Raw genomic sequence first — 14,297 nt, 5'->3', positions numbered from 1 at the left:
GACACGACTTGCAGAGGTGCTAGCCAGGAGGCAAACCTTTCCCCACCTGCCTGCCCCCACCCGCCACAAGCCATTCCTTCTCTGTTGAGCTCAAGAGACAGACTGAAGGACAGATGGAGAAAAAAGGAGAGACAGCCTGAGGTCAGAGGACAGGCAGATCCTCAGGAAAGCCAGGACTGTCTTCCCTGGAGTCCCTTGGTTCAGGCCTCTTGAACTGCTCTTCCCTCTTCCCTGCCAACTGTTGCCAGCTCCCAGAGCAGCTGGGGCAGTGATGGGGGCGTCACCCTGGAGCCACAGGGGCCTGGTGTTTTGGCAGACCTGAGCAGAAGCAGGGCCTGATCTCCCTCTGGGAGCGTGAGGACAGCACCTGGAGCCCCTGCCTCTGCCTCGTCCCAAGCATTTCCCTCCTCCCCACTTCCTGGTGCACCAAGCCCCTCTGCTTCTTCTAGCTTCTATGATGGCACAAACCCTGGCCTTACTTCCAAATGGCCTAAGGAGGAGTCCCTAAAGGCCTGGGCTCTATCCTTAGGGATTTGGGGTTTTGGGGAGTAGAAAAGGTGGGGGGATGGCACAGAAGGAAAGCCATTTGATATTTTCTCTCAACCCTAGGCAGGTGGGCTAGAGTTTAGACTTTCTCAGGATGTGCACCATCCCCATCCCTCACCTGGGGCCTAGCCCAGGCTCTCCTTATCTCCATGGCCTTACATGAATAAGGGGAAGGGGACCTCACCTGCCTGGTACCATAGCCTAGAAGGCTGTCCAAGTCTGCCCTGTCCCTCCACTTCCCCAGCTAGCCTGAGTGGAGGAGGGGAAGGAAGGGGTGCAGGTTGCTAAAAATAGCAGCAGCTCCAGCTCCAGTCTCCTTGAGGGGTCAGCAGAGCCTAGGATTGGGGAGGAAGAGAGTGGCCTGGGCTGTAGGGGAGGCAGAGAGACCAGCCTGAGCCCCAGGTTGCAGCCACAGGACACTGGACAGAGGTCACAGATGCTAGAGACAGGTAGAAAAGACAGGCAGACGCCCAGAGACATGGCTACCTCCACACTGGGGCCTTCTCCCACAGAACCTCAGGAAAACAAGAAGGAGCCAGCTGAATATGCTCCAGCCCTCACACCTCTCCTTTACTGCAACCTTGCTTTGACCTCCAGTTTGCAAGGCCTCCACTGAGCTGGGTGTGTGGGCACCTTGAGTTGGGAGGACCAAGCTCTCCTCATCTGTGCCCATTTGGTTCCTCTGCTTAAGGCTCAGGGCAGGGAAGGACCAGAGAGATCAGAAGCAATCCTAAGAACTGACTAGACATGGGCACCAGCTAATGGCTGGGGGTATGGGAGCATCACCCTGATCAAGCAGGAGGCTTTTTTGTTCTCCGGCCTGGCAGGCAGAAGGGAGGAAGGAACAGAGGTGACATTGCAACCCCAGGGCAGGACCAGGGCTGTGTGACAGGATGGGTAAGCACTGAGTGGGCAGCAGGGCAGATGTGGGGGTGGTAGAGATGGAATCTGGATAAGTAAAGGCATGATCCACTTCTTCCATGCACCTTGTCAGGTGCCACCTTTGTACCTTTATCCAGAGGATCCAGGGGCTCTTTGATCCACACAAAGTGACTCCATCCCCACATTTCCTCTAACCAGGAAGAAATCAGGACCTCATAACAGCAGGGGACCTGCCAGCTGCCAGGCCAGATGTTCCCAGTCGCCAGCACATCTCCTGGATGTAAATGATCTCTGAGTCAAGTTCCCCCTCCCCTGCCCCCTGCAGTGAGTAGCGAGCCAGAGTGAAGCACCCTGGACCCAAATTTCATCCCTCTGCACTGCTGATCTCACCTTCCTGGACTGACAGGGCCAGACATGCGCTCACGTTTATGGCTGACACTTGCCTGCACAGTCCAGCTCGGGCTTTCCTGGGAACATGACCTTGCCCCTCAGTGGCCAAGTGACAAGCCCCTCCTGCTGGATAGTTCTGGCTGTCAGAGGATGCTTCTCAAGCAGGGTTTCTGGTTCCTTCTCTGTTGCTACCCTCTGTTTTTCTTTAATGCTGATGCCTCCATGAAAGATGTAGGACAGGGGCAGGTACCACAAATTCCCAAGGAAACTGAGGCACGGGAGGTGACCACAACTTATCCAAGGTCACAACACCAACAAGAGTTTGTACTAGATTCAAAATCTGCTATCCTGGCCCCCTGGCCAGCATTCTTTTGATTTAGGGTGTTTTGTTTGTTTGTTTTTATTTTTTCTCTCTAGGACTTTCCTCTCTCCCTGAAGCACAACTTGGCTCCCTACTCTGCCCGATCCCTCCCTCCCTCAGGCTCTGGGACTCCCTAGGCACCTGCTGGCTGGTGGGATCCAGGCCAGACACTCAGCAGGTGGCTGCTTGGGGGACAAAGGAGCTGGTGCTCAGCTGCTGAGCCTGGAGGGAGGGAACGAGGGGAAGCGAAGCGGGAGGGCTCTGGGCTGGTGTGGGGGGCAGCGTCTGTTTCAGTGCTTTTAACAAGGAGCCAGCAAGCAAAGAGGGGCAAAACGGTATGCAAATGAGCATCTGTGGGGCAGGGGAGAGACATGCAATGGTTCAGACCCGTTTCACAGTCTTCCTTCCCCCTTCCTGTGTTGACCAGCTGATGAGAGGGGCTGAGAGCAGAAAGGAGCTTGTGCAGAGGAGAGTAGAAGGGGTTGAGGGAGACGCTGAAGCCAATGCCAGGGTGTCAAGATTCTGGTTGGGGTGTGGGCTTTGGGCCTGGTGGGTAAGATGCTATCTGGGATGTCCATATCCCATATAGGAGTACCTAGGTTTAAGTCCAGGATTTGCTTCTGAGTCTAGCTTCCTGCCAATGTGCATTCTGCAGGCAGCAGGTGATGATGGTTCAAAGTAGTTGGAACCTTACTGCCCATGCGGGATACCTGGATTGAGTGCCCAGGTGTCTGGCTTAGGCCTGGCTGTTGCAGACATTTGAAAAATGACAAACAAAAGCACCCAGCTAGTCCCTTATGGAGTGCACTGGTGACAGAGGCCCGCTGTTTGAATTGTGCAGCACACAGGGATTGAGACCAGGAGGGGCTGTGCACCTGCTCTGCCATGGTAGGTATAAGGCAGTCAGGTTCAGCAGAGAGGGGAACAGTGGCATGGCCCAGGAGCCCCAGAGACTGTCTGGGCACTCCCTCATAGACCCAAACACTAGCCCCTTCTGCTACAGATGAGAAACAGAGGCCAGAGTTCCCTGTCCTTCTGAAGGTCCAAGTAGCTGTATTATATAATGTGCCATTTGGCATTTCTTCTGGACCTCAATTAAAATCACAAGGCACTGGTCTGACCAGAGAGATGGTCACAGCTGAGCTTATTACAGAAGCAGCCCTGCATCAAACAGGTAGACACTGTGCTGCATTGCTGCCTGTTAGAGCACCTGGTAGGTGCTGAGTTGGGGGTTATGGGTAGAGAAGGGGTAAGCAGATGAGGGAAGGAAAGACTAAGTTCTTGATGGGTGATGGGTGGCGTTTGGTGTTTGGGGAACACAGTGATCAGGAAAAGGAGGATGGGAGGACAGGAATTAGCAGCAGGACTCGGGATGGCATTCCGGGTATGTAGGCTGAGTAAAACAGCAGAGGTTGGGCTAAACAAGCGGTGAGCAGGGTCTAGGAGCCCCTGCCCCCAGTCATACTCACTGCATCTTCCCATTGCCCCCCCCTTCCTGCTCAGCCCCTGCTTACCTCTTGGCAGAGCCCCTTCTTCCTGCTGGGAGACCCAGTCAGGACCTTCTACCCCAGCCCCTCTCTTCCTGCCAGAGTGCCTGCCAGCAAGGCTGCAGATCTGCAGCCAGAGACCCGGATTGTTGTTGGAGAAGTGGCAGGTTTGTTTGCTCCTAAGCCCGCTGAGAAATCTCCACAATCAATGGCCAACAACACTCTGCCTGCGGCTGCAGCATCGATCCTCCCCTCCCAGGGCTGGCAGCTGGGGCGGCAGGTAGGCAAGTGGAAGGGAGAAGGGGCAGGCTTGGGCCTCCCACTTGGGGGCTGGCCCTCAGCAGAGGCCGAGATGGTGGGGGCAGGGCAGCCCAGGATGCCAGCACAGTTGAGACTGGTCCTCTCACATCCCCAAAGGATAGGGTAGTCACTCACCCAAGGCCTCAGAGCGCAGGTCCTCTGACTGCCTGGTTCCATGCTCTTTCCTGGCCTCCAAGTGCTGGGAAGAAGAGTTTGTTCCTTTGCCACCAAGGACCGAGCAAGCTAAAATATCCCTAACCTTCTGTCAGTAAGGTTGAGAGTAGACAGCAGCAGGAATGTGCTAGGATAAAGTTAGGGGCTATTTATGCCTTGAGTCTGTCTTACAACACAAGCTAGGACTTGGCCAATAAAAGGCAGATAATAGCTTCTATCTCATAGAGAGGATATGAGGGCTAAACGAGCTAATGTGTATACAGCACTTAGTGGAGGGCCTGGCACAGTTGGTACCTAATAAATGTTTGCTAACACGGTTGCTGCTATTATTATTGTTTGGCTAGTGACAGTCTCCTGGCTTCTGCCTGCCCGTTCTGAAGCTTTATGCTTGGCTGGACACCGTGTTGGTTGAAGCTGCATTTTACCAAATGAATAGACACTTGGGAGCAGCTCTGCTACTGACTGGTTGTGCTGCCCAGGGTAATTTCAAAACTCAGTTTTCCCATCTATGAAGTGGGAGATGATTAATCTTATCTCATGAGTATTAGGAAGAAAAGGCAGGTGCAAGGCTTGACCAGTGAAATCTGAGACCCTGGGGGTTCTGGGCCAGACTCCATAACTCAATACACAAATGGCAGATTGAAGCACACCAGAATCAGCCTTTTTTTTTTTTTTTTTTTTAAATAAAAGAGCTGAATTACTGAGGTCCTGGATGATTTGTAGTTGTGGGTTCCTACTCTCCACTCAAGATCATGCAAGATGCGCATGCTCTACTTCCAATCCAGCTACCTGCAATGTGCCTGAGAAAACAGTGGAAGGTGGTTTAAGTGCTAGAGTCCCTGCACCCAAGTAGGAGATCCTGATGGAATTCCAGTCTTCTGGCACAGGCCTGGCACAAGCCTGGCTCTTGTGGCCATTTAGGGAGTGAATCAATGGTAGAGTTCTGTGTGTGTGTGTGTGTGTGTGTGTGTGTGTGTGTGTGTGTGTGTGTCACTATGTCTTTCAAATAAATAAATCTTTAAAGAGCATACAAGCGCAGAGCTGCTCCCAAAGGTTCATATCAATCCCTTCCAGGAGCATGAGAGTGTCTAAAGCTGAGACAGACGAGAGAGCTAGAGTGACAGATGACAAGTAACTGTCCGTCCCTCACCTGGGGCCTGCAGTTCACCCGCGGCCTCCCTCTCAGCCAGCAGGGCTGGTGAGTGAGTGCTGTGAGTGGGACCCTGGTCCTAACCTCTACCAGTGTCTGCCTCACTAATTTATTCTTCCTTGTGACAGACTCTGTGCGGGTGGAGACACAAGCATTCACGCGGGACTGGGAGGGGGGCTTTGGCTTACTCAGAGTGGCCAGCATAACCCCACCCCCAAGCCACCTCAGGCTGATAGCATGACAGTTTAATTTGTAGAAGGAAAAAACTAAGTAAAGGCTATAATTTACAGTTGGGATAATTGGCCAACTGTTAGGAATAGAAAAAAAAAAAAAAACCAACACACAATCTATATAAAAATAGTATGCTTGCTACGCAAACTCAGCTTTAAGACACAGCCCAGCTGCCACGGTCCCACTTCTCTTCTAAACAGCCAGCTGACCCCACATTTCTTCCAGACAGGCACAGTGGAGCTGCCCCAAGATAAATAGGGTGGGCCAAACAGACTTGGGGTCTTTTCTGAGTTCAGTCCTTTTGCGGGGGAGTATCAAGCAACCAGGCACTTGTGACCTAACACAGGAGAAGCCAGGGCATGCTGGGAGAACAGACGTCCCACCTTTCCAGATCCAGGCTGTAGGCATATGAGCCTTTCCCTGCAGAATCATACGGTAGGTGCCCTTTAAATGCATGCTGAAGAGTTACTTGTGCCAGCTTAGCCGATACTTGAAGCATAAGGTAGAGTGAGCCAGGTTGGCCCAGGAGGGAAAAGAATTTCTAGCAGAAGAAATGCCAAGAGCTCAGAAGCTGTTGAGAACTTGGCTAGTTTGGGAAAGTGAAGCTGAAACTCCTTTCATTTGGTTGGCTGAGCAGGCTTCCCAGAACTGCTGCTTCCTGTGGGGATCTGGCTTGGGAGACCTCCTAGTCTGCTCTCTACCTCTCAGCTGCAGACCGGGGCTGGCAGCATTGCCTCCTCTGTTTGGGGAGGGCAGGGCATTGAGGACTCAAAATTACTCTGCATGATATGACAAGCTCTTTGAGGCCCCAGTGTGCTCCTGGACTTGGCCACCATGGGCTGGTACAGCCTTACATTCAAGGCTGCAGAGGGTGGAGGCCCAGAGAGGGCTGGGCTTGTAACCATCTGGGTTGAGAGGTTCCCTCACCCAAGTTAGCCCTGTCTATGGCCTTTCCCTTGCTGTTTAGGGATGGAGTTGGATGGAGTGAGCAGTGTGGAGGACTGAGGCTTCAGAATTCTGCCTGGGGTGAGGGTGCAGCATCCTGAGCAGAGCCCAACCAGGCAGAGGAGACCTGATAGGGCTGAAGTTGGGACAGAGATGGAGGGAGGAGGCTGCAGGACTTAGGACTGACCCGGAGGGAGGGGTTGAGGAGGCGGGCTATCTGATAGGCCCTCACCTATCAGGATGGAGGATGAAGGATGCTCAGTTCCTAATTAAGCCTAGTTTCTAATTAAGCCCAGCCCCTGTATCTCCTTGCTCCCCATTAGCACCCCACTGCGTCAGTCCCCAAGGCACTCTAAGTTGCCATCCCACTAAAGAATCCAGGATGGCCGCCAGAACCTGCCAATTCTGTCTTCCTCCTGCTGCTCCTGGCATTCTCGGCTCCTGGGGGATCCTTGGAAGCCTCCTGCCCACCTTGCCAGTCCCTATCTCTGAGTAGAATCTGGACTGTTCTCCCATAGGGCCTCTTTCATCACTTCTGGATCCCCACATACTAAGTGAGGACTGGAGGCAGGGTCTCCTGGTAGTTTTGGGAGCAGCCCCCAGACCCAGTGATGGGCTACCAGGCTGTTGGAAACCAGCACCTACCCAGGAGTCTGCATGAAGCAGTAATTACCATTTTAGGTTAAGGCAGGCCTAGTTTGTTAACTCTTGCAGTGCTGGCTCTCGGGGAAGCCAAGTCCTCCTTCCCCTTCTCCCCTACCTCCTCCGTCTCACCTCTGAGACACCATCCCTCGGTTTTGGGAAGATGAGCTACTGAACTAGCCACCCCACGCCCCTCTTCCTACCACATTCTCAAGCCAGCTCAGAGAGGTGGAGCAGCTTATCCAAGGTCACACAGCCATGGGGGGCAGCCACCATCTATGGAGACCCCACCTCAGTTGGTCTCAGCTGCTTCTACCTTCACAATCTCCCCAGGCCACATCCACACATGCAGAGTTTAATTAACTTTATTGATATTCAGAAATTAGGAGAATGACTAAAGGTAATTGCTCATTAAAAATCATTAAACTGACACAGCAGGCCTAGCACACACACACACATACACACACAGTCCCTCCCCTGCGGCCTCTTTCCTCCACTGTGGCAAGATCTCCTGGGCACCGCCTGCAGGTTGGGAGCCCACTGCATCCCTAAAGCCTGAGGCTGCAGAGACAATGGGGGACTAAACCTGGGGGTGGGGCCGGGCCAGCCGCCCCACCTCCCCACCTGGGCAGCTGCCGCCTCGCTGCCTCAGCTTCAGCAACTGGTCCTAGTCCCAGGTGTGAGCACAGCTCCAAGGGCTGTTTTGAGGCCCCAGGCTGTGAAGCTGGGGAACACGCCTCCCCGCAGCAATGGCTGACTGCCCGAGGCCTTTGCTCCGAGTGGCTTGCCTTGGCGCAGCTCAAGTCCTAGGAGCTCCCAGACGACCAAATGTACTGCTTCCTGGTGAGACGCCTTGGCAGCCCAGCTGGGAAGGCAGCAGCTTCTGGTCCAACCAGCTCCAGCCTCCATTTATGCCCTCTCACCCCTTAGGCTTGGCACTGTGGGCTGCTTCCTTGCCTCCCTGGTGGGGCAAAACGCCTTATCCTACACTGCCTTCTGCCTCACAGGTCTGTCCCTTCAACAGATCACCCCACAAGCACTGGAGATCCTGCCGGGTCAGAGAGGGGGACTTGGGAGAAAGACTCAAGGACTGCAGGGGATCTACACGCCTTCCAGCCCTCAAACCTACACCCGCAGCGTGGGAGTGTTCGGAGCTCCAGCCAAGCTAGCCTTCTTCCTGGGGATGGGCAGTCTCCCTTCAGCCCTGCAGGGTGCTCTCTGTTAGCTATTGCACCCCCACACAAGGGCCCCACCCCTACTCACTATTGAGCCTTCACTACCCCAGCATGCAGGCTTTGCAGGCAGACTCCACCCTCAGAGAACCCTGATTACATTCACTTGGAGACAGATCCATATAGCCAAACCCCAGGCTCCATGCCAGGGTCCTGAGCTCCCAGGGAGCTGCCCGGAGGGAGGACGTGGCCACCCTGAGACAGAATCCAGACGCTGAGGGACATCCTAGGGCAGCCTTCCTCCCTGTTCCCCTTCTCAGCGTGTGGCTTGCAGGATTCTGTCTCCTCCCCCAATCATGACCATATGGTCTAAGTTCCCTGTGAGCCTGAGGACTGGACTTGGCTTGGGCAGCCAGGTGGCAGGGTAGAAACACTGGGATGTCTGTGCCAGGGGAGCTAGAGGCTCAGAAACGGGCTTCCACGACACAAGAAAATTGTGCCACAGGAAAATTGTCATCCAGGGGCCAGCCCAGTCCAGTAGTGCTGCGCTGACCTCCAAACCTGCAGGGCAGGGGGATGGGTGGTGGGTGGAGATCCAGCACAGTGGCTGGAAACCCCCACCTTTCTCCCTTCCCACCAGGTGCTATCAACCATACGGCCAGAAATGGTATGTCTCACTCCAACTACAGTTCTGGCCACCTCATCCACTCATCCATAACGACTGGAGAAGGACATGGGTTTCTGTCGGTGTAGCCAAAGCTTGTCTGTGCTGGGACAGCGGATCCTGACACAATTCACACCCCTCACCCCCATCCTCTTCCCAGGCTCATTTGATCCCCACTCCAGGGCTGCGTCCCTCAACCCCAGACCGGTGAAGTTGGGCGCTGGACTCGGAACAGAGGGCTGGGAGCCGCAGGGTAGGGAACCGTTCCTTCCCCACGAGTCTGCTGCCGGGATGAATGGGGGCCAGAAAACAAGGGAGGCCCGGAAGGGAGGCAGAGCTCCAGGCGTGTGCGCTGTGTGTGCCGGCGCAAGGAAGGGACTTCGGGGAGGACGGACGAGCTCAGCTGCTGCAGCTCAGGACACAGAGAGGAGTTGGACGGGAGGCTCTGAGTTTCTCCCCAGAATTGTGCTCCAAGCTCTTTGGCTTTGCAGCGCCAAGGTACAGGGAGGTGAGCGACGTCTCAACCTCAACCTATTTGCTATGTGGTCCCTACCCTCTGCAGTGAAGATACGAGGGGCCCCAGAACCGGCGGCAAAGTCGAGCGAAGTTTGGAGGGCGGCCGGGAAGGCGCGATCACGGTTCGCCCAGCAGGACCGTCCCGACTCACCACCCTGCGTGCCCCCGCGTGCGCCCCGGCGCCCTTAGACGCCTGGAGTGTGGCGAGGTAGCGCGCGGGTGAGCGTGTGTGTGCGGGGAGGGGGGATGGCGTGATGAATTGCAGCAAAGAAATCCCATTAGATCCGGGGAGATGATTAAAGGCGAGGTCTCGGCCGGGCGCGAATGGCGGGAGCCGCGGCAGCTTCCCGCCCGCGGAGCCCTCGCCCCGCCCGGTTCGGCCGGCGCCGGGGGGCAGCGCAGCCGGCGGAGCTCTGTGCTTGGGCTGGGTCTCCCGGTCGCGCGGGGCTGGCTGCCAGAACAGTCCTCTCCGGACGCCCCCCCGGGACCCCACCCTCGCCTCCGTCCCGCCGCCGGACGCCCGGGGTCTCCTACCGTGAGCCAGGAGCGCCAGGAACGAGGGCAGGAGCAGCAGGGCTGCGGGGCGCATGGTGCCGGTGGCGGCCGCGCCCCGGGCGGGGGGCCGCGACTGGAGGGCGGGAGGCCCTGCGGGGCGCGGGCGCAGCGGGGCAGAGCCGGGCCGGTCGGGAAGAGGGAGCCGGGCCGCCGCCGCCAGCGCCTGACGGGATCAGCACCACGGCCAGCGCCTGGCGTCGGCGCCGGGGACCGCCGCGCGGGGCTGGGGGCGGGGGCGCGGGAGGAGCGGCTTACCGTAAAGTCGCAAGCAGAAGCGCAGCGGCCCCAGCGGCAAGGCGCACGGTCTCCCGCGTCCCCGCCAGCCCAGGGGAAACACTGCCCTAATAATGGGGGCACGTGGCCCCTGTCCTTCCGCGCCGCCCACGCTCAGCCGAGTCCCCCATCCTCTCCCCCATTAGCAGATGTGTTTGTCCAGGTATGGGTTTCGGGGATGCCGGGGATGGTTCTAGTCCGATTTTCCGTGAGTGAGAGCAATTTCTCCTCACCTTCCTCTACCCCATCCTGGTACCTGAGGGCGCCAAGGGCGACCTAGGAAGATATCCACGAGTGAGGCAGCTGATGAGGCCCGCGTGCCCTTGTGGCAACTCCGTCCCGGGCCGATAATGAAGATGGCTTTTGAGCGTACAAAGGACAATAAATTATTACTTTGCGCTCAATAAATGCCAGGGCTCCAGGCAGCTGCATCAGCAGCAAACTGTGCTCACAGAAAAGCTTAATTATCCTGATATTATAGTTAAAAGCCAGTGGCACTCGCGTCCTAGGGAGACATTCTTCATTTGGCAGGAGGCAACCTGGGCCAAGCTGTGGGCAGCTGCAGAGTGTCCCCGGGTCCCAGTGGCACGAATCTCCAGGATACTGCCCTGGCTCCTCTGCAAGGACCAGAGAAGCCCCGTTGACAGCTAGTCGGCACAGACTTTTTCTGCCAATCCCTGCTCAGGTCCTTGGAACTGGCAAAGAAAATGAGCCAGGTGTGGGGAGGGGGTCCCCAGGGCTGCTTTAGAAAGAGACTTGAGGGATGCTCAGGGGAGTAGCCAGGGAGGGTGAACCATTCCAAGGAGTGGGAAATAAGCTTCCAGGGCTCTCCACTTGGGACGAGGTGTCCTTGTGAGACAGTCACGGCTCTGCCATCCCTAAGGCCACTGCTAAGACAAGGGTATCCCTGATGAGGGATACCTCTGGGCTCATCAATGGATGCAGGAAGGTGTGGCCCTGTGGCTGATACTCCTAGCATCCTGGGAGACTCGCCCGGAGAAGGGCGGCTTGGGGCTTGATTTATTTCTGATGAACTTGGTTCTTCCTTGATGCTTCCAGTCCCCACTCATTGTCCACTGCCCTTCCTGACCTCACCACCCTCAAGAACCAGGGGGCACAACTTCTGCTGTTATTCGTCAGAGAACTTAAGCCCCCATGACACTCCCTTTCCTTTGGCTCTGCTTGTGGCATCCTTTCCAGAGCCACATTTCTGCAGTTCTGGGGTGCCACCTGAACTGACGTGCACAAAGCCAGGCAGCAGACAGGTGGCGTGCAGCATTAGCGCAGTAGAGACCCTCTGGACAGCTGTTTTGAGAAGCCGAGTACAGGAGGCCAATGGAGAAGGGTGGGTGGCAAGAAGGGTGGCGAATTGACAGAAGGAAGGATCAGAGGTGAGGAGAAGTCAGGAAAGAAGGGACTGTGGAGTGGGACAAAGCATTACCAACAGAGGAAGGGAACAGGCTCAGGGTAGAAGTTTCTGGGGCTGAGAGAAGTTTGGCTAATGTGATATTCCTCCTTTTCTCCTTGAAGCTATTCCTGGACTCTTCCCACACCCTGGGGTCCCTCAGGACTAGACATGGCCCATGGGTGGAACTTGCCAGAATGATTTTTTTTTTTCAGATTTGTATATTTTTATTGGAGAGTCAGGTACACAGAGAGGAGGAGAAGTAGAGGAAGATCTTCCGTCTGCTGATTCACTGCCCAAGTGGCTGCAACGCATGTGGGTGCAGGGTCCCAAGGCTTTGGACCATCTTTGACTGCTTTTCCAGGCCAGGGAGCTGGATGGGAAGTGGAACTGCCAGGATTAGAACTGGCGCCCATATGGGATCCAGGCACATTCAAGGCGAGGACTTTAACCGCCACGCTGTTGCACCAGGCCCACAGAATGATTCTTTTTAAGATTTATTTATTTGGGGCCCAGTGCAGTAGCTACAGCCCTCAACTTGCCTTGCCAGGATCCCATCTGGGCTCCAGTTTATATCCTGGCTACTCCATTTCCCTTTCTGCTCCTTGCTTGTGACCCGGGAAAGCAGTAGAGGTCGGTTCATAGCCTTGGGATCCCAAGTGGAAGACCCGGAAGAAGCTTCAGACTCCTGGCTTCTGATTGGTTCGGCTCCAGCCATTGCAGCTACTTTGGGGAGTGAAGCAGCGGATAGATCTTTCTATCTCTCTTTCTCTCTGTAAATCTGCCTTTCCAATAACACAAAAAATCTTTTAAAAATTTTTTAAAAAAGAAAAAAATGTTTGAAAGTCAAGTTACAGAAGAGAGATACAGAGATCTTCCACCCACTGGCTTACTCCCCAAATGATCTCAATAGCCAGGGCTGGGATAGGCCAAAACTCAGAGTCTGGAGCTTCATCCAGGTCTCCTGTAAGGGTGCGTGGGGCACAAGTACTTGGACCATACTCTGGCATATCAGCAGGGAGCAACCAGGATGTAAACCAAAACCTATATGGGATGCTAGTATTGCAGGCAGTGGGTGACTTTATTGTTTAATGTTATGATATCGGTCCCCACCTGGGTGATTATGGGAATTGTTTCCAATTTTTGTTTATTTGTTTAATTGAAAGGCAGGGTGAGATCAGTCTTCTATCTGCTGGTTCACTTTCCAAATCCCTGCCATATCCAGGGCTGGGTGAAGCAGAAGCCAGGTACCTAGAACTCAACCCATGTCTCTCACATGGGTGTCAGGGACCCAAATAATTGAGACAACAGCTGCTGTCTCCTGGGATACACATTAGCAGTAAGCTGGAATCAGGACCTAAGCTGGGGCTCCAAGTCAAGCACTCTGACGTGGGGAGCAGACATTCTAAGCATATTCTAACTGCTATGCCAAATGCTTGCTCTGGGAATTTGGAGGCTGATGGCAGGCTTATCTAATTCTGCCAACACCTGGGCAATTTGATGAGCTAGACACTAATCATAAGATGGAGGGGAGCAGAACTGGCCAGAAACTTGCCATGTCACCATCCCTACTGCCTGAACTAATTTACACGTGTGGGAATCAGTAGCTTGGGGGGTGGGGTGTAGTGGTGGTGATGGTGGTGGTGATGGTGGTGATGGTGTGTTTATAAGGCAGACTATGAATTCCAGGCAACAACATTCTGCCCTGAGCTCAAAGGATGGGTTCATACTGCCTGATAGGACTAATAATGCACCTGGGCTGTCCCTCCCTCCTAGTGATAGTCAGCGTTACACGTTAGGATGAGGCAGCGCCTGGACAGGTAGGAAAGTAGTGCAGTTTGTCAAATATCCTCCCTCATGCTTTTCAATGGATCATTCTGCCCAGATTTTGGCATTACCCACAAATTAAGAGCAATAAAATGCCCAAGAAGATTTAGCTGTATATAGGATTTGCAGGCTTATAGGCACATTGGGAAGTGGCATGTTGGGGGACTTGCCAGGGGTTCCCCCCTTGGTTTCCTTTTCCCATTTTCTTCATATACCTCAAATGTCTCTTTATCCCCTGTCTCTAGCTTAAATGTCTGTCTTCAAGCAGTTGTGACTCTGTGAGGATATGGGCCATGTTTGTTTTGTCTACCTCTAACCAAGTCTAGTTACCACAGTGTTGCAGATAATCAATATTTATGAATAAATGAGGAGGTGGGGAGCATCTACTGGCAGGTAATTGGTGCCAAATAAGTGCTGTGAAATAGTAAATAGGAGGCAAGTTCTTTTGGGAAGGTCAGTGAAGGCTTCACATAGCAGTTGGGTGAAATCAAGTGAAAAATATATTTAAAGTTATTTTCATTTTACTTGGCTAGTGTCTGTCTATGAGAGATACAGAGACAGAGGCAAAGAGATCTGTCATCCATTGGTACACTCCAAATGCCTGCAGCTGGCAGGGGAGCACCAGGCCAAAGCTGAGCACCTGGAGTTCAGTTTGGTTCTTCCATGTGGGCATGGTAAGGACTTGAGCCACGACTGCTGCCTCCCAGGGTGAGCATTATCAGGAAGCTGGATTAGAAGTGGAGAAGGTGGGGGCCAGTGTTGTGCCACAGTGAAGAA

At 54.4% G+C, this 14,297-nt stretch overlaps 1 protein-coding gene across 1 annotated transcript in view; it reads right to left on the bottom strand.

The window, feature by feature from the left end:
* The window catches only part of SEZ6 (seizure related 6 homolog), a 43,383-nt gene extending 33,186 nt beyond the window's left edge, over positions 1-10,197 (bottom strand). The window contains exon 1 of the mRNA XM_041000584.1: positions 9,995-10,197. Within this exon, the coding sequence (XP_040856518.1) occupies positions 9,995-10,049 (55 nt within the window). The 5' untranslated portion in view covers positions 10,050-10,197. The remainder of the gene's footprint in view (positions 1-9,994) is intronic.
* Positions 10,198-14,297: the final 4,100 nt, after the last annotated feature.

The sequence above is a fragment of the Ochotona curzoniae genome, unplaced genomic scaffold (assembly GCF_017591425.1).
Source record: "Ochotona curzoniae isolate NIBS_2020 unplaced genomic scaffold, NIBS_Ocur_1.0 scaffold_2453, whole genome shotgun sequence".
NCBI classification, from domain to species: domain Eukaryota; kingdom Metazoa; phylum Chordata; class Mammalia; order Lagomorpha; family Ochotonidae; genus Ochotona; species Ochotona curzoniae.
This window is presented reverse-complemented; position numbering and strand designations above follow the sequence as displayed.